Source organism: Vanessa tameamea, chromosome 12, assembly GCF_037043105.1.
Source record: "Vanessa tameamea isolate UH-Manoa-2023 chromosome 12, ilVanTame1 primary haplotype, whole genome shotgun sequence".
Taxonomy (NCBI): domain Eukaryota; kingdom Metazoa; phylum Arthropoda; class Insecta; order Lepidoptera; family Nymphalidae; genus Vanessa; species Vanessa tameamea.
In genome coordinates, this window is record NC_087320.1 from 9,844,815 (window position 1) to 9,864,574 (window position 19,760).

General features: G+C 32.2%; 1 protein-coding gene across 6 annotated transcripts in view; it reads left to right on the plus strand.

Moving 5' to 3' along the window:
* The window catches only part of Chp (chaoptin), a 71,526-nt gene that overhangs the window by 30,339 nt on the left and 21,427 nt on the right, over positions 1-19,760 (plus strand). For all 6 annotated transcript variants that reach the window (XM_064216394.1, XM_064216397.1, XM_064216399.1 and 3 more), the window contains one exon: positions 7,541-7,602. In XM_064216394.1, coding sequence (XP_064072464.1) covers positions 7,600-7,602 — 3 coding nt within the window. In that variant the 5' untranslated portion in view covers positions 7,541-7,599. The remainder of the gene's footprint in view (positions 1-7,540; positions 7,603-19,760) is intronic.

A 19,760-nucleotide genomic window follows, 5' to 3' on the forward strand; every position in this document is an offset into this window, starting at 1 on the left:
TAGTATAGTTTAATAATAAGCTTATACATGATCGTTTCATCAAAATCTGTCCAGTTTTTGTTGCGTGATACCCGAACAAACGGACAATTACTTTTTCGTAAAGTCTCGCTTTTTGTAAAATATAATATCATTTATATAACTGTATGACCAGAAGTTGTATTTTTAATGAAAACAATTCCAGAATAACTCTGGGTTTATTACAAAGAAAAGTGTCACGGTAATTGCGTGTTTAATTAATTCGAGTATTACATGTATTTACTTGGAGAGTCTAACGAACTCGTATTTGACTAATTCTTGAACGATAATTAAATCTCCTACTACGAATATATTCACGTGAAACTTAATTAACATATCTTTACGTAGCTTAACTAAAATGTTTTGACAACCTCCGTGGTCGAGTAGTGTGTACAGCGTTTTTCGTTGTGTACAGCGGTTCGATTACCGGCCGAGTCGATGTAGAAAAAGTTTATTAGTTTTCTATGTTGTCTTGCGTCTGGATATTTGTGGTACCGTCGTTACTTCTGATTTCCATAACACAAGTGCTTTAGCTACTTACATTGGGATCAGAGTGATGTATGTGTTGTGATGATGATTTTTGTCAAATTGTTACGAATGCATTGTTCTGGTAGCTTATTTTCGTATATTTAATGTAAAGTTACAGGTTCATATCCGGGTAAGGTCGAATAACATTTTAGGAGACCTGTATGAATAATGATGTGGGTGATGAGATTGTAGCACACGTGTATCGACTACCGAAATATAGGAGCGTAGTGAAATATTATCCTTAAAGAGGCATTTACATCAGTCATTTACAAATTTGTTTCTATATTCAATCAGATATTTTTAAATTCATTTTAAAACAGCTATGTTTCTAACTAAATTTCTGTAGTGCCTCTCAGATGTTCGCCGATGCTCGTGATGATTTTCACGGTAGCATGAGGAGAAAATCGCGTCAATGTCAGAAAGGTTACGTGGAAGCACCAACGACATACTAAATTTGCTTTTTATTAAACTTGATAAAAAAAAGAGCATTTTGGAACACCCGGTTGGAACGAAGTTGCTTGTATGAAATGACAGACGCAATAAAAAAAATTAACAACATTTGCGATTATTTAAATAACATTGAAAAAATTATTATTTAAAATCCAGAGTGAAGAAATATGGCTAGAATAATATTTTACAAAACCGCATACAGTAGAAAGAGTCAGAGAGAAAGAGAGGGAAAGATCGCCTGGAGAATAACGCTTTTCCTTTAATAAAAATTCGTTCCAAGTCATTACAAAATAGTATAAATTAATAACATACCTTTATTATTAACTATGGTACTTCAAATTAAGGTATGTAACATATTTTGTGTTGGTTTTATAATCTGTTGGTTTAACCTTAGAAATCAATGGAAGAGTATAGTTTCGTTCTATTCATGTGTTTGTAATTCATTTCTTGCGTGTTATAGGCGTTGCGTTTTTAAGGGGGAGTGTACAACGTATTATATAGAAACATCCTTGACTTCATGGTTAAATGAATATTTTCTAGCCTTTTTTTGTTTTTCTTTGATATATTATTACATTTTGAGTAATCTCTTTATGATTTTTGGAAAGAAATTCTTTTACGCGGCTTCATGTAGAATGAACTGGCCGAAATCGTCACGTAAGGAAAAGGCGTTATGCGCCCACGAGGCGACTTTTCCCCCCCTTTCTCTTTATGTGTCTCTTACTATTGTAAACAGTTTCATCAAAAAAAAATTATTTAAATATATTTTATTCAAGTAGGCGTTAATATAAATAAAATTATCGACTTCGTTCCAACTGGATAGTCCAAGATATCTCTTGTTCTTTTTCATAACCTTGTTTGATAAAGAAATCAAATTCTGAATTGTCCACATTCAATCTTACAACATTAATGTCGATGAGAAATGAAAATCATGTATGGATGGAATGGAAGATGGCTTAAAATTTCTTACGACGCCATTGTCGCCACGTGTATGGGCAGTGAAGGCCGCTTACCATCAGTTGGCCCGTCCGCCTATGCGATAAAACATACATTATTTATATCTTTGTTCATGAAAGTACCTAAAAATAATAATGAATCTTAATCTGTAAATGTTAATTTATATACAAACATTTCGGTGACATTCCGTGTGAACAGGATTATTTAATACACGTAAAATACATCATCGTCCCAAATAAACAAGACGATGAAGCTGTCTTAGGCGGAGAATTGTCGGTCGTAATTCGTAATTACAACAACTAGTCAAGCTTTATGTGGAGACGAATTTATTTATCTACATCTTACATTCGTAGCATGTCTTAGACGTTCATTATGATACGTGATAGGTGCCGTCATAAACGTAACAAGAACCGCCCATCGCAGCTGTTAAATAAAAAAATATGATCTACTATTCCAAGACACTTTGGTCTTATACTAAAGAGTTTTATGATTTATTTCTTTGTTTTAGTATAGTTATATAATAAAACAAAGTCTATTCGGGTCTGTTCGGGTCTGCTCGGGTCTGTTCGCGTATGTTCGGGTCTGTTCGTTTGAATGCAATACACTAAAACGTTCTCACCAATAGATGATGTGATGTGTGAGGAACATTTATGGATATAATTTCCAAAGTTTTTGTGTAAATTGTTTTGAGATAAAACGATGACTCTTGATGGTTTTAGAATAAATCATATCGACTGGAAGTTTTACTGGCGTGCGACATGTAAATCAATAGTATATAATATTAGGCATTGCGTTTTAAACGTTTTATATAAACCCTTATTCCAACTGTGCGAAGCCGGACGGCTGCTAAATGATACTTTGGAGTTGATTGGATTAGGGCGATGAATGGAGACTACTGTGCCCTTTTCGAAGTAATAATTTCTCAAATACCTTTCTGCTTTATCAAATACAATAAATTCTTTAACCAGGTAGGCTTATAATATAAGCACTTTTAAATCGTTATATTACAGGATTAAATGGAACGTGAAACTGCCACCGGATTGAAATGTAGATTATATTAAGAACTGGCGAGTTTTATTTTTTAATTATATATATTTTTTATTGCATATTTAAAATATTTCAATCGCTAATTCATTTGGGTAATTAGTCATTTTATTGAAAATATATTCAATTTTCAAATTCCTTTTTTTTTCTTTATTATTAGTAGGTATTATAAAATATTATAATTCAGCCGCATGGCTGGTTTACACATTTAAAATACGAGGTGCAGATTAGCCAAATGAAAAATTGATATTACCGTACCGTATTTGAGAGAGAAGTCGTTGACCCAGTTTTCAAATATTTTTTTATACAAACCTACATGTATAATATTGTTTTTCGCTTATTTTAAATATACTTTCACGATATAGTATAGTCGGTTTCAATTCAAACAAAAACTAAGGAAATATATTTTATTAAAAATAAAGTTAAAAAAAAATACTAAGAAATATATAGCTAATATTTTATAAAAGAAAAAAAAAACAAAAATTATCGCGAGCAAATTTTGCATCTCACAAAGTGAAGAAAGTCGAGTACATGATACTATACTTCGCGTATTTCTTTAATTCTTTGCACGTGAGCACGTACAATTTTTGATTTAATAAACCTTTTTGTAAGAGATCATAACGTTTTATAAGCTTTTAGTTAACTTCACCTGTTAGAATGTTTAACTACAAAGATATATATACATAATAACTACAAAGGCGAAAATGAATTTTTAACCAGTTTCCACCAAACAGATTTTAAATTGAACACACTTTTAATCCTGGTTATATAATATTCCTGTATAGTAAATTGTATTCGTTTTAGCACATCAATTAAATAAAGGATTGTTGTTTCAACTTGGTAACGAATTTAAATTCGATATTCAAATATTTATTGTATACCATTTTAATTACTTATTTTATACAACAGAAGACTCCAATTAAAATGATATAAGTAAGAAAAACCCTGTAGTTCTATTGCAGGCTTTCTCCCTTCTTGAAGAGATGGCTTGGAACATTGTTTCGTATACCGCTTCACTCCCGTAGATTTTCATTCAAAACAATAATCATGCTGGTTCCTCACGCTGTTGTCATTCACCTCCAAACAAGAAAAAAATTACGAATCTTTCAAGAAAATCAACGAATACTTACTGAACGCTATCTTATTAAAACAATTTGAAGTGAATTTTAACACAAATTATCTACTTGAAAAACTAAGTGGTTCGTGACAGGATTTTAACGCGTCTTCGTAAAGATTCGCGTGTCCTATCATCGCCATCTTGACTTGTTAATAAATTTAACAATATAGACTAATTCTTTTTTCCTGTCGGACTTCAAAGAAAAACTAGAAAATGCTGCTAAGATTCATATTCACAATGCCACCAGCGTAGTCGTAATGCTTAAAATACCTAAGTATTTTTTATTTTTATCTGTAATTAATTGCCCTTACAATTATTTATTGAAAGACTGATCATATGATCGTATAATAATTTTAACTAAATAATTGCGATATTTGAATGTTAATTAAAAGAGTAACTTTATTTAGATCTATTAGTAAAATTAACAGATAAAGAGATGTTTATCTCTTTAGTATTTTCTTCGTTAGAATAAATAATCATAATGTGTTATATTATTTTTTGTTTTTTTTTTATTTATTGGCTGAATGTCAGACTATCTTTGCACTTATTCCGTAGTATAATAATAAAAAAAAGTTATGTATCAATGCATGGTTGATAATTCATAATTTCATTTTATTATGACCACATAGACCCGTAAGTAGATTTAAATCCAAGGTATTTTTATTAATTCTACTGTCTTCACGCCTTTAAGGCGAAGAGTAGCAAATAAATTTTCTTTACTTTTATACATTTTTATAGTTATATAATACTTACTACCAGTCCAATCGCTACTTGACACCTTTTATCAATAAAAATTAAAAGTTTAATTTCATAAGATTTATCGACTATAATATAAGAACTCAAAATGGCTAACCATTGTTCGTATTTCCTTTCCACCTTAACGTCAACGTGCTATGAATAGGAACGTCAATTGCTCAAGACATCAAGAAACCTATAACTACATGGCAAGCCATTAAGATCTTGATGATTCAATTAAAGAGTTCCAAATAAATAGTCTTAAATCTCGGAATTATTTTCAAAATACAACAAAATACTGACGCCAGTCTGCTGTATAATGTACCTATGTTACTACCATTTTACTCGTAGCTTCGGGCGCTGAATCTTAACAAGGGCATAAATATTGATTCCACAGACTTTCGCAGACCATTTTATCAACATTCGAACCGAATATGAAATTGACGCACATATTCATAATTCAAAATAATAATTAACTATATAAACAGGCTCATTTATTAATATTTTTCCTCAGCAACATCGTGACAATTTATTTGACAGTTACAATATTAATTATTAAAAAAATACATTTGTTATCAGACAGAGACACCCGGTTGGAACGTATTAATAACAGACATAATGAAATAAATCAAAAACGTTTGTGCTATGAACTAATCACTAAACCAGCACGGTAGTTAAAAAATTATACCATAAGGACTAGTACCTGTTGATTTTCATCAAGGACATTTTAACTGAAGTACTTAATTACTTGAATGAATTGATGTATATAATGTAAACAGAGGTTATTCTTTAATACTTATAGAAGGTAAGAAATATTGAACTACCGTCAGCACTTCTCGGTGGAATCTGTATTGCGGACCGATTAAATGGGGTTTCAAAACGGCTCGCACGAACTTACTTGAATAAAGTATATTTTGATTTGAAGTCATAAAAACTTAACTAACGTTTTATACTACTGATAAATACTATCAATCTGCTATCGTTTTGTTTACATTGATATCATATGATATAAGCCGCGATAGCTGAGTGGCATGTGAATCTTAACCGAAGATAGCGGGTTCAAGGCCAGCACCCATTGAACCAACCACTGAAATTTAATTTGATTAATTTGTGTTTATAATTAATCTCGTGCTCGTGAGCCTACATGTATCGGTTACAACATATCTACAAATCGTATTGGAAAAGGAGGTTTTAGCCCAGCAGTGGTATGGCTGTTACTGATCTTTAGTGTAAGATTAATAGCAACTTTTTTGTTAATATAAAACGTACGCAGATACGTTTGATTGATAATGTAAACAGTCAACATCTATGAGTTGTATATTTGATTTATAAAATACGATTCGGTTAATTTTATCGCGTACTCGACCACTTGATTTATGACGGCTGTTTTATTTCCAGAACATTCGTGGTTCATTTCTAATCTCTTATGACATATCTAGGGAATACAGAAACATGGTGAAATTTGATTTATACGAAAAAATATATATAGACAAGAAATTATGTGACGATTCATTTTGCAAATGCATGGTAGTCTTAATAATATTGAGAATTTCATAGGAAAAAAAATTTACATTGTATATGTTTATTGTAGAATAAACTTTTATAACAATTATGCAATATAATATGCAAAATAGTAAGATTACTATTGTTCTGAAGCTTGCAACTTAGTTTAACGGTCGGATTTAAACAGTTATGGCATAAAGGTAACAACAACAACGCTTTATAGTAGATTTAATAGAACCATATAAAATGTTATATGTTAAATTTAACGCTTTAATAAAATAACATGAACACTACTTGAAAAGTTAATTTACCGACAAATTATTTTTTGTAACTTTAGTTACGAAGTATTATATTATAGACTGAACTGTATATTTTATGTAGTTATACTTAAAATATATATTTACATTATTCTAAAATGTATAAAAGGTTTATTTTACCTGTCCTCGGAGGTAGGGATTTGTGCGAGCTTGTTGGAATAGGTATTAACTACTCATCAGGTATTCGACCGCCAAACAACAGTACTCACTATTGTTGTGTTCCGGTTTGAAGGATGAATGAGCCAGTGTAACTACAGGCACCGGGGACATAACATCTTAGTTCAAAAGGTTAATATTTCATACAGCGCCATTGTCTATGGCCATCAGGTGACCCATTTACCCGTACACCAACCTAAATCATATAGCCTAAATATAGCTAAGTAGTGGTTCAATTCAATCTTGAATTACTTTATTTCTTCGCATAATGTTTAATTCTAACAATATTATATTTATATTGTACCTATATGTATTTCTTACAGCACCAATAACAATAATATATATACATATTTATATTATAGTTTTCCTTCGAATGTGATGGCATGCAGATTTAGGAAAAAATATTGTATCAAAAACTGTGTACCACAGTTTAAATAACAATGAGTTTGTTGTGGCTGTCGATACATTCATTTCATTCGTTCTCAATCATCCATTATTTGTAATATTTATTATCTGTTCAAATTAGAGTTGACTGAAACACAAAACCTTTTGGTATAATACATTTATACATATCTTTCCTTGATTTATGCAAATAAATATATAATTTCAAAAACATCATAAAGTTATCAATACAAATAAATAAATACAAAAGACTTTTACATAATAATCGGCCAAAACAATAATCTGAGCGCCCTATATTCAACTATTTCAATCTTTCCAGGATGCTGACCGACTGAGCCGAATGCTGTTTTATGGAGAAGTGCACTTACGTTTGCAGTCATGGTAAGTTCATTACGTGATAACAACTTGAAAGCTTTAAAACATGACGATGATTTATACGTCGCTAGAAATAAAATCATATTTGATTTATGCAAATGAGTAATAGAATATTTCCCACGGCTGGGCAAAGACCTCCTCTCCTCATAGACAAAAGAACCTGGTGGTTAATATATTAACTATCATATATACAGGTATATCATAGACATTCAAGCTCGGTCACGATAGTTTTTTTTTTTACTTAAAAAAGAAAGGTTTTTGTTGAGTAATGGGATATTTTGTCTGTTCGGTATGTACATCGTAATTCAAATCGATTAATCTACTGTAGAAGAATTACCTACTTACTCGGATTCGGAGAAGAAAATACATGGACCGGAGAAAAGTAGACAAAAGTCCATCACCGGAATTCGTTTGTATTGTAAAAGTTCAGATTCAAGCATTCCATACGTGTTTTAGGAAAACTGAGCATTACTATGAGCAATCTGAATCCGATTTAAAAAACCCTTTGCCTTAACCCATTTATAAAAGAAGGATAACGTCACGTCATGTACACCGTTTAACGTCAGTGACTGCCTCGTTGGTCTAGTGGCAAGATATAAGGTCACAGATTCCGAGGTTCTTGGTTCCCTTGATGAAACCGATGAAAAGTTATTAGATTTTTACGGCGAAAATTCTAGAATCTAGAACTTGAAAGTGTGTACTGTATGTTGCAAAGCACGTAAATCCGATGCGCCTGACACGTTCCGGTCGTGTCGGATTCACCGCCCAACGTTATGAAAGTGAGGCAATGAAAGTGCACCTGTGCACACACACTTGTGCACACATACTTGTGCACTATAATATGTTCTGCGAAGCAGACTAGTTTTTAGAGAGAAAGATATTACATCCTCATGAAATCAAATCAAATCAATTTTATTCAAGTAAACTTCACAATGAAGCGTTTTTGAATCGTCAATATTTAAACACTACCACCGTTTCGGAACCCAACCTTAGAAGAAACGGCAAGAAACTGGCATAGTTGTTATACGCATGTAATACCGCACGAAAGGATCATTCTGCTGGATCAGCTAGTTATGAACATGTTTTGTTACTACAACTATAAACTTAACTATATTCACACAGAGTTTATTCTGTCTCTTTTATCTAATATTTTGTTGAGATGGTAATAAAAAACTATTTTTTGATCAGATATATGTTAATTTGTGTTATAAAAACATTCTATTTTTATTGAGTAATTCGCTCGCAAAATATTCACAATTATTTTGGTTAAGTGCCAAAAAATAATATAACATAATCTTAAACCAGTAAGTAGATGCTTAGTATTATAAATAATTTTGACAATTCTAATTTGCGCATATTTAAAACGTATATTTAAAAATATAAGCGTTAACAGAAGTTTAATACTATGTTGCTAGATACCTACCTAATAATAGTCATACCTACCCAGGTATGGCTGTAAATAGTCTTACCCTTGCCCTACATTAACTTCTTTGTAATAACAATCAATATAAATTCCTTTGAATAAGTCGTGTGAATTTAACGACTTCGTAATTCAATTGTGTGCCAACATACAAATGCATTTAAGTTTGTCCACCAATCAGCTCTCGGCCTTGACTAGATTAACCTCTTTTGACAAACGTTGCAGGAAATATTTAGGAGAACTACCGCACAGTATAAGTTAAACTTCTTCGTTATAAACCTCATTATATTCTATTCGAAATTTAAAAAATATATATATACAATTATCTGGCGCACGTATTTACACTTCATTATACTACTAAATTAAAAGTGTGTTCCGATTATGATCAACGAATAATGTTTCATTTACACTATTTATCGGGCATACATTTCATATTATTATGCATGTGTGTGCACAAACACCACCTGTGTTTCTCTTACTGTCTATACTCTGTGTTTCTCTCACCCTTAAACCCGATGGGATGGCGAATCCGATACAAACGCAAACGGTTCGGGCGCAGAACCAACGGTATACGTATACAATACTTACTATACTTCTTTTGAAAGCACGGGAGGTTACACACAGCCAACCTGCAGACGCTGGGCTGCTATTGAGAATTTTTCATTGCCAGTCTCACTAGTTACTACGTATCTTACTCGTATAATGTTGAAGAATTATTTACGCTGATACGCCATTTTGATGCGTGTACCATTCAAATGTTACGACTATTACGGTAAATATCGCGTATCAGATACTTATATTTCACGCGTAATTCAATGGTTCTACGGATTTACTTTACTTGTAGCCAAAATCTTAGGCTCAATTTTAATTAAATACGCAAAGCTGTTTGTGTTTTAAGTCAATGTATATTATTACACCTATTATTTGGGAAAGCGAAAGGGTTCCTAGGGGATAGTCATAAAATGTAAATGGGAATGGGTCCTACGTATATAGGCTTGGTTGAATATGTGTTTGGTAATAAAGACCCCCGATGTTAAATATATGACAAAAAGTAATTCCGCCTCGGTTATCTATTCATTATAGCAAAATGTATATAATAATGTTAAACGTATATATTGCTCACATAAATAAGGGAAATAAATACAGACATCTTATGACTAACGATATAAAAAATTACATATATATTATGTGAAACAGTGGCTTATTGTGAATATTCAACGAAAATTGTGGGTTTGATGGCCGGACGTACACTTTGAGCTTTAATGTGCTAATTTGTTGTGCTAATGTGCTCTTTTATTTCGTTTAATCCTCGGAAGGAAACCATGTTAAAAAATATGGACGTTTCAAATGAATTTACGTATGATGTGTATCCTCTAAGCCGGTTTGGAGCAGTATGTCACATGGGTTGTGACCCGAAATGTGTCTCGCAATAATGGAATATGCTCAAAGCTTTTTCCTTAAGACAAGAAAAGGTCCAATATCGGAAAATTTAAACATATTACTTTGCTACTTATTTATGTTAAAGAACGTCAAAAGTAATGAAGTAATCGACCAAATGCCGAGCTATTTACTGCCCTTTCATCAGATATTCTATCGCCAAGTTTTAATATTCTCATTCTTCATCATTACACGATATGGTTAGCGGTCCATTGGCGTTAAGATCTTTAAAAATCTTCGAGTGTCAGTGTCTACGGGTGAATCTCGAGGTCGAATATGTCATTGCTAAATAATAAAAAATAATTAATTCATAGTATATTTTATTCGATTAGCTTTTACAACCACTTTGAAGTCGTAATTTTACTGAATTATTATCATTATTTTAAATGTACAACCGATTCGAAATGTAAATTCTACCGAGAAGAAACGGCAAGAAACTGACTAGTGACACTTTCCAAAATATCAAATACAAAATCGTCTGAATCAAAAATGATTAAATTTATATGCATTGCAAAAATTACTAACTCCATGCTTTTCGATCATCAATGTAAAACTGCTCTTACTTAAAGAAAATAGATTCGTAATAATGAAGCTATCGATCATCACTGGAATAACTCAATCCGTTATAATGAAAATATAAGCATCCCATAAGTACGCTTACCAACTCTTGCTTAAAGAAAAAAAGTCTAAATTAATTGTACTCTTCACTAAAAGCAAGCGAGAGAGTCCACAGATTAACTCAAGAAAGGAAGGAAGGAAGCGAAATTCTTAAGACCATTATTTTTCTGACGCTAATGCTTTGGTTCAGAATTTTTAAATATATTTTTTGTTTAGAAGGGTTTGTCAATTACGCTTTTATCTTTTTTAAACATATATAACCGTATTTACTTAGTGGTAGGGCTTTTTGCAAACCACTCATTATATGTTTAGTATTGTTGTATTGCGGTTTGAAAGGTGATTAAGAAAACTATTGAAGACCCAGCTTCAAGTAAATAGGAACGTCAAATAATTAACAATATTTAATATAGTTTACAATATTTATTTTTCCAGTTTTTGTTACAATCATCCATTATCTTCCGCTTTTCAACCCAGATTCACAATTCCCATGTCATATTCAAAAATATTCTTCCTCTACTTTTATTATAAAAATGTCAAACCAAAAAGTATTCATCACATCTATATAATTCTGTGATTGAATATAACTCAATAGCTAAAAGCTATACAACCTTAAATGATTATTTATAAATATTTTATATAAAATAATTTATAGGCTTACACTATTGACACAAGGGACTCGACACCTTATTTGACACCAAGATTGGTGATTTATTGGCGTCGTAAGTGTAGGTAGAAGTAGTAGTAGTAAGTAATATTTCGAACAGTGCCTGTCTATGGATGGTAGTTACCACTTATCATCAAGCGGCACAATTTTTAGTCATCCTCTATAAATTAATGTATGTTTATATATCTACCCTCTCTTATGACAAAAACATTGTAAATTTTGGGTAATTGATTTATTCCCGTCTCGGAATTGTAAGACCTACTTATTACTAGCCTACCTTCCTATACGAAATTAAAAGAACATACATTCATGCTATGATAGGTAGTAATTTAAGAATAGGTACCATTACCTATTCTTAAATTACTACCTTGCTGGATTGCTACCTCGTTGTATTGCGTAGTCTTTTTAAGCATTGCATATGTTTTTTAGATAAAAGTCTGTTAATGTGGTTTGACAGATATTATCGGTCCACGTGCCTTCTCTATTATACTAAAAATAAAATTCGGACTAAACTCAATATCACAGATTCGCATAAATGTAATTAATTGCACTGTTTACAGTATTCTCGAATTCATTAAAATCAAACTTTACGTACGAACAAACATCGTTAAAACTATTTAACAATAAAATGGTGATTGAATTTCACCGCAATACGATATCAGAAACGTTTAATCATTACCACGGAAATCATTGATGGTTCTAAAGCTTTCCGTTCTGAACTAGGTACGGTATGCGAAGTACGTATTCAATGGAACGAATTTAATTTCGTTTGTTCAATATTAATAGAAATACATTCATATTTATAGATTTACTTGGTGGTAGGGCTTTGTGCAAGTTCGTCTGGGTGGGTATCACCCACTCACCAGATATTCTACCGCCAAACAACAGTACTTAGTATTGTTGTGTTCCGGTTTGAAAGGCGAGTGAGCCAGTGTAACTACAGGCTCTAGGAACATAACATCTTAGTTCCCAAGGTTGGTGGAGCAATGGCGATGTAAGGAATGGTTAATATTTCTTACAGCTCCATTGTGTATGATCGGTGGTGACCACTTACCATAAGGTAGCCCATATGTTCATCCGCCAACCAATGTCATAAAAAAAGAACACAAGATTATGTAGATGACAAAAAAGCGTTGTGCTAATAATTATTGACTTTCGGGCATAATCTGTATTTAAACAAACATAGATTTGTATTTCAAATGTTTTCCAAACAGTAACTACAAAGTTTCTTGACGGATCTTCTCGATAAAATTTACATTACGAACCGGTAGCTTTACTTTTAATATAGTTCTGTAAACTGACGATTCGAATATAATGATAAATAATTTTGATTGAATATTTTGTAATACATTATCTAAACTATAGCAAAACATCCTACGCTTGGCTTAGCTATGTGAGATCGTCGTAATGGGTTTTATATTTATAATACCGTACGAAACCGTATTCAGTAGATTTTTTACGACCGGCAACCTTCTTAGGGATGTTTTTCTCGTCGGGTTGATTTTCGGACACAATGCGGTTGTAGCGCTGGCGTACTTGATTGATTTATGTGCTTAACAACAATTAGTCGATTCTTATAACAACCACGGAGACATCTTGTCCCTTTTTACTTTGATATAAACACACATTTTTGATATTGTCTAAGGTCTTTGCCGTTTATGTGTCAGAATTACACCCGACGAAATACAGGTTTCCTAATATTGTTTTATTTAAATGCCGAGTACAAGATGTTTTATAAGCACAAATTAAGTAATCGCATAATCTAAAATACAAATCTATTAAGGTTTGGAATTTTATAAAATACATATAGACGTTAAGGGGGCGGGGGGTATTCGGGGGCGTACACTAGTACTAACTGTACTAACAATTATTTGTATAAAGAATCGCTGCCGATTCCAAGTTTGTCAGGGTGAAATAAGACTTTTAATTCCCGATAGCAGCGCCTCCTATCGGGTCCAACCTGAACCATCTATGGACCCACTCAAATACACACAACAATGCTTAGAATTATATCCATTACATACAGACATACAGATGATTATTGTGTTTATAAGATATGAATTAACCATTAAACTGTAAAATGACACAGTTCAATAATACTTTGTAAGTTTTAACCTATTTCGATCAACTAGAATGAAATGAGAGCACTCAATAACAAAGTTAATTAAAAAGACGTCTATCTATAAGTTTGAAAGGTAGTGCTCAGAGGTTTCATGAAGTTCTTCTATCTTTTTACAAAATAATTATGTCGTGTATTTCCCGTTTCTAAATGCTGTTGAGATAGGACATTTTAGAATAGAGCGTTCTATGACGTCAACTGACGTTTACTAGTACCGTTAGCAACACTGTTATGGTTTTATTTAATTTTTGTTAAATTATATTAGATCACACACACTCACACATTCACGGTCATTAGAAATCAATCAAAATATTAAGTAACATTCAGTTGTATCTTATTAAAGAGAAGAACAATATCACATATTAAAAAATAAAAACACAAAAATAATTATGAGATTAGAAAAAAAATCGAACGGATTTTTTTTTTCTCCGCATGAAAAAAGAACAAAAATTAAATACACCGGTGTACACACTACTCGACGACCTCCGTGGTCGAGTAGTGTGTACACCGGTTTTCATGGGTACGCCATTCCGAGGTCCCGGATTCGATTCCCGGCTGAGTCGATGTAGAAAAAGTTCATCAGTTTTCTATGTTGTCTTGGATTTGGGTGTATGTGATACCGTCGTTACTTCTGATTTTCCATAACACAAGTGCTATAGCTGCTTACATTGGGATCAGAGTAATGTATGTGATGTTCTCCAATATTTATACTTATATAAATATATAAAATAATATATAAATATAAAATATAAATAAATATAAATAACATCCAGTACCAATAACGATCATTGCTTTCGAGTAAATAAAGTAACATGTGACGTTCAATGACGTTAAAAAATTAGGTGATATTACAAAAACGATAAAGTGCACTTATAATTTTGTTTATAACGTTAACTACGTTTTTTTAAGTTTTAAATTTCTTTATTTTTTGTAGCATAGTTGACATTACACAGTAAAAAAAATTTTTTCCGACGATTATTTTACTGACGCTACAAGTGATCACAACCGCTTAACGCGATTTGAAACGTTCTATCCTAACCTGTCCTCATCCTCTATCCTAATCCTATTTTTATACAGCCATAGCGCCGCTCTCTACCCAATAACTTTTTTCCGTTCTCTAAAATTAATTATTTGTTACATCGTAACAATTTAGTAAATTGCAATCAAGAATCTTCTTTTCTATTTTTCTGTACATCTACCGCTGGAGCTCTTCAAAATGAGACCATAACCGATTTTTTATGTGCAGCTATCGTCCCATAATGACTACTCCCATAATGACTGGGACAAGAATCGGCTTACGCTATTAAAATATTATAAGATTTATAAAATTCTTCAGAATTGGCAACAGTAATTATGGGAATCTCCGAATGGGAGATCATTTCGTCCCACTTTAAGAGGAGCAAAGTATTACCTTTTATTATACTTTAAAAAAGCTAAAATTTTGCTTACGTATTTTATGACTAATAAACTTAAAATTAAACCATAATTGTGACGAAAAAATTTATAACATTACACTGTTTTTAATGAGCCCTTAAAGACGTTTATTTGCCGATTTTGGATTCGAAAAAGTACTAAACTGTATCTTGTTTAGTGTGGACACGAAAAATACAAAAATATTTTAGATACTAATTAAATTTGTTCTCAATTTCATGTATTAGTTAGATGTTCCTATATTTACAAATATTAAAAAATACATATCAAAATCAGTTTCTTTACAACAGTCTTCTTGTTTTTGCGTTAAAAAAAATTCATTTAGAATTACATTTATATTGGAATTTGGAACGTTATATGTTAAGTTGCATTTTAAAATTCACCTGAGTGATAAAGCAATCAGGCCATCGATGCACGAGCACGAATATGCAAACGGTGCGTTCGTCATTTGCCTCGTGTTCTGTCTCCGCGCTCGTGATGCTCGCGTATTTTGGACAAGAGTCAAAGGGAATAGAATAGTAATGCGAACTAGTGCTTTCACATTCGAATGTATTACGGGTCACTCGACTCAACCTAAATCCACGAATGTCGCACCAACCAATCTGTCGACAGGCGAGGCGAATCACGAGCATGTGCAAATGTTTTAAAAGAAATGGTAGAAGAAGTAGAAGAAACGTTAACTCAAATTCAACCTTCAAATTATCCTCTTCACGCACCCAAAAACGTGCCCTCTGCCCAACAGGCCTTTTTATGGGACGTTCTAAAAGGCTGTTCGAGCTGTTGTAGTAAATGTGGAAGCGTACAAACGGCACAAATAATCGTCTCCAATTTCAAGTTATATCTTTCTGCCATTTGAAGTTCAAACCCTTAAAGTAACGAGCGGAGCAGAGCACGGGTGGAGCAACGGATACGTTAGATCGAAACGATTTCGCATTCCTTCCAACCCATGCCGAAGATGGCCAGCGTGTTTAGAGGGTAAAAATCCCCCAAATTAGGGGACTAGGTACCCTACATGAGGTTTCCAATGCGTGAAAAAAGGGACCTTAAAGCAAAAAGGCGAAACCTTCACTAATTCACATAACAATCCCGCCTTAGCCTAGCCTAAGCGTCAATTTGTGACCGAAGGTCTGTTTAATATTTCATTCAAGAAGGCGTGCATTGTTAACATTTATTATTGTATAATTTATATAATTATTAGATTTAATATGTACATATTTAAGTCTTCAGAGTGAATAATTTTCAATGGTTATTAAAAAAATGTCTTTTTATTTATAACTACGGATTTTATTAAAGAACCGATGTACGATTTTATTGTACCGTACGTCGTCAGTACGGTCGTTCGATCGTTTCGTCTCGGCTCTAAGTCTAAAAAGCAATTTTGTCTGGATTTCTGTTTGTGTTTCAAGAGGAAGTGTAGTGGCTGCTACTCCTACAAATTGAAACCGAATTTTTGAGAACCAATTATTGAAAGTTATCAAACACTGAACTGTACGGTTGCCGGTCATAGTTTTTATTGAAATCAAAATTTGTAATTGATCATGATTTTTTTAAATCAAAAACTCTATCAGTTACATTTTTTATCGCTGTCTTTTTATTTTTCAATATATATTTATTGCATATGATTTGTTTCGTGTGTATGTACATATGTGTTAAATGTCCCAGAATTTCTTATATATAAAATATGATATCATAAAAACATGTCTGGCTTGTGAGACAATTAACAAAAACACACCCAAAAAAAATGATACGTAAAGTATTTAAAGCGAATTGAAGATTATAACGATAACGCTACTCTGCCTTAAAACGTCTATACATACAATAATATGATGTTAAATTAATGTATCCTAATGTATAACGGATGAGAATATAAGCCAATACAATTTCAGATAGCACATGACGGTTTAGGTCCAAGTTATTTAGTACTTTAGTCTTATTATTTTTGGTCGTATTGGGCAATACCAAATGCAACGAAGATACTATAGATATGGAAAAATTATGTTTACTGTATGAAATATATTAATTATTAATAGGCAATTTTTTTAAGTTATATTGTTCGTAAAATATAAAAGACTTTTATTGACACTGTGACGTATACATTATGACGTCACATTTTTTAACATACATAAACATAATCAGCCTGTAAATTTCCCACTGCTGGGCTAAGGCCTCCTCTCCCGTTGAGGAGAAGGTATGGAGCATATTCCACCACGCTGCTCCAATGCGGGTTGGTGGAATACACATGTGGCAGAATTTCGTTGAAATTAGACACATGCAGGTTTCTTCACGATGTTTTATAAACAAACAACTATAAACAAATTAAGCACATGTAAATTCAGTGGTGCCTGCCTGGGTTTGAACCCGAAATCATCGGTTAAGATGCACGCGTTCTAACCACTGGGCCATCTCGGCTCATTTTTTATACTAATATAACTAGAAAATAGTAAGTTAGTTATGAATATTAATCGACTTAACAGAATTGATAATTCATTAGTTCAATGCATACATTATAGCATCATTACCCCAGAAAATGTTCAAAATTATTTAATTGTATATTTCAAAAAATCAAAAAGTTTGTGTACTAAATGATTTTATAAAACGAATGTCTTCGTATCATTAGAAGATAAAACACCTTCTGAATATAACGGATCGAATTGAGATAGTTTAAAAAAAAAAAGGAAATTGCAATGTAAATGCAATATAAAAACTATAAATAAATAAAGATATAAAAATATTTTCGTCGTTTCTTTTCAAACTGAGGAGTTTCTGAAACGGTGGTAGATTTCTTTCTTGCTATATTGAATAAAAAAATTGACGTTTAACTTTTTTTGGTATATATATATAAAATAAAAAGAAAAAATGAATGAATTTCAATCACGCGTGCTGATTAGAAGAGGTATTTCTCTTAAAAATTAAACTAAATGAATCGTAATAAGCCATACTTGAATTAATAATTTCGTATTAGCTCCAACCGTTCATCACAAACTAAATTTTAGTAAGGTAAATTACATTAATGTTTTTAAAACGTCATCTTCATAATCTATTACCCAACGTAATCGAGTTTTGTACCAATTTTATCAAAGTTCGTCCAGCAGTTCGAGCGTGATTGTTTGCCCCAAATTTTATTTTTCTCGTAAATTCCGTAACTTATATACATGCCTATGTACGTATACGCCCGTCCCTAACAACCTTTATGGCGAATATTGTGATCTAATTATACTGGTTAAGACGTGATAACGTATCAAGCAGACAGTAATCGAGTTTCATAATTATAATACCAACTATATTAGATTCAAAGCAAAATATTTGACTAGAACTTAGCGTTGAGAAGAAAGCAATATTTTTATCTCAGGCACTAAGACACTTCTCAAGAAATACCAGGGATATTCAAAAACTTTATCTCCATATCAAAGGAACACAAAAACGAAACCTTGAACAATGTTCATGCAAATGTTTACATACAAAAGTTAGAAGTACTTGCATAATCCCTGTTACGAGTACAATATTTTCTTTTTCTTCTTTCGTTTTGAGTTTTTTTCATATATTTTTATAAGACACGGCAGCCAAGCAAATAATAATTCGAATGGTTGTGTCTGTACTTAGACAGTAGCGCCGTAAGAAATATGATTTTCAGCTTTCGATGAACAACCAATCATGAAGTTTAAAACTAAGCTTGTATGGAACACTTATTCATTCTTATTCAAAAAAGGAACGCGCTAATCCAAAAGTTCATGTTCAGCGGTAGAGTTCACATCAGTAATTGGCATGGCTGCACAAAAGTCCTGCTACAAGTAAAATTATAGTTCCCGTTTTACTCCTTAGATGCGTAACTCTTAACGTACTATTTATATTATGAGGAGTTTATTTATTTTGTTTGGAGTTTCTTCTGTGGTCACACAAACACTACTAATTTGATTCCCACATAATTGAAAAAAAAATCACATCAAGATTGTCATGAGCAGTCACAGTATCTGATAATAAAACTAATTATTGCCCCTTTAGTGACCGACTGTGGCGTTAAGGATGATTATAGTATTAAAGTTTTTTAAAATTTGACTTCGGCTGTTACTATATATAAGTTAAATTACATCATATTGAATTATGGATTTCCTTAGAAAGAAAACGCGCCCCTTCAAATGAAACTACTCGTAAGACTCAAAAGGTAATCTTCAAATCCATTGTATTTGTAACGTCCTTTGTTTTATTTGTCACCGTGACCGTTTTGTCATAGAGTATAATATACTTTATGATATAATCATTTTTCACACTTAAAGAACTGCTCTGAGTGTTGCAATTATACTAAATTTTTTAGCAATTTGAGGTTTTTTTTTATGATATATGTAGGCGGATGACTAAATGATAGTAAGTGGTCACCACCGCTCAAAGACAATGGCGCTGTAAGAAACATCGTAAAAATATGTTATGACCCTTTTGCCTTTACTTACACTGGCTCACTCACCTTTCAAATCCTAGCACAA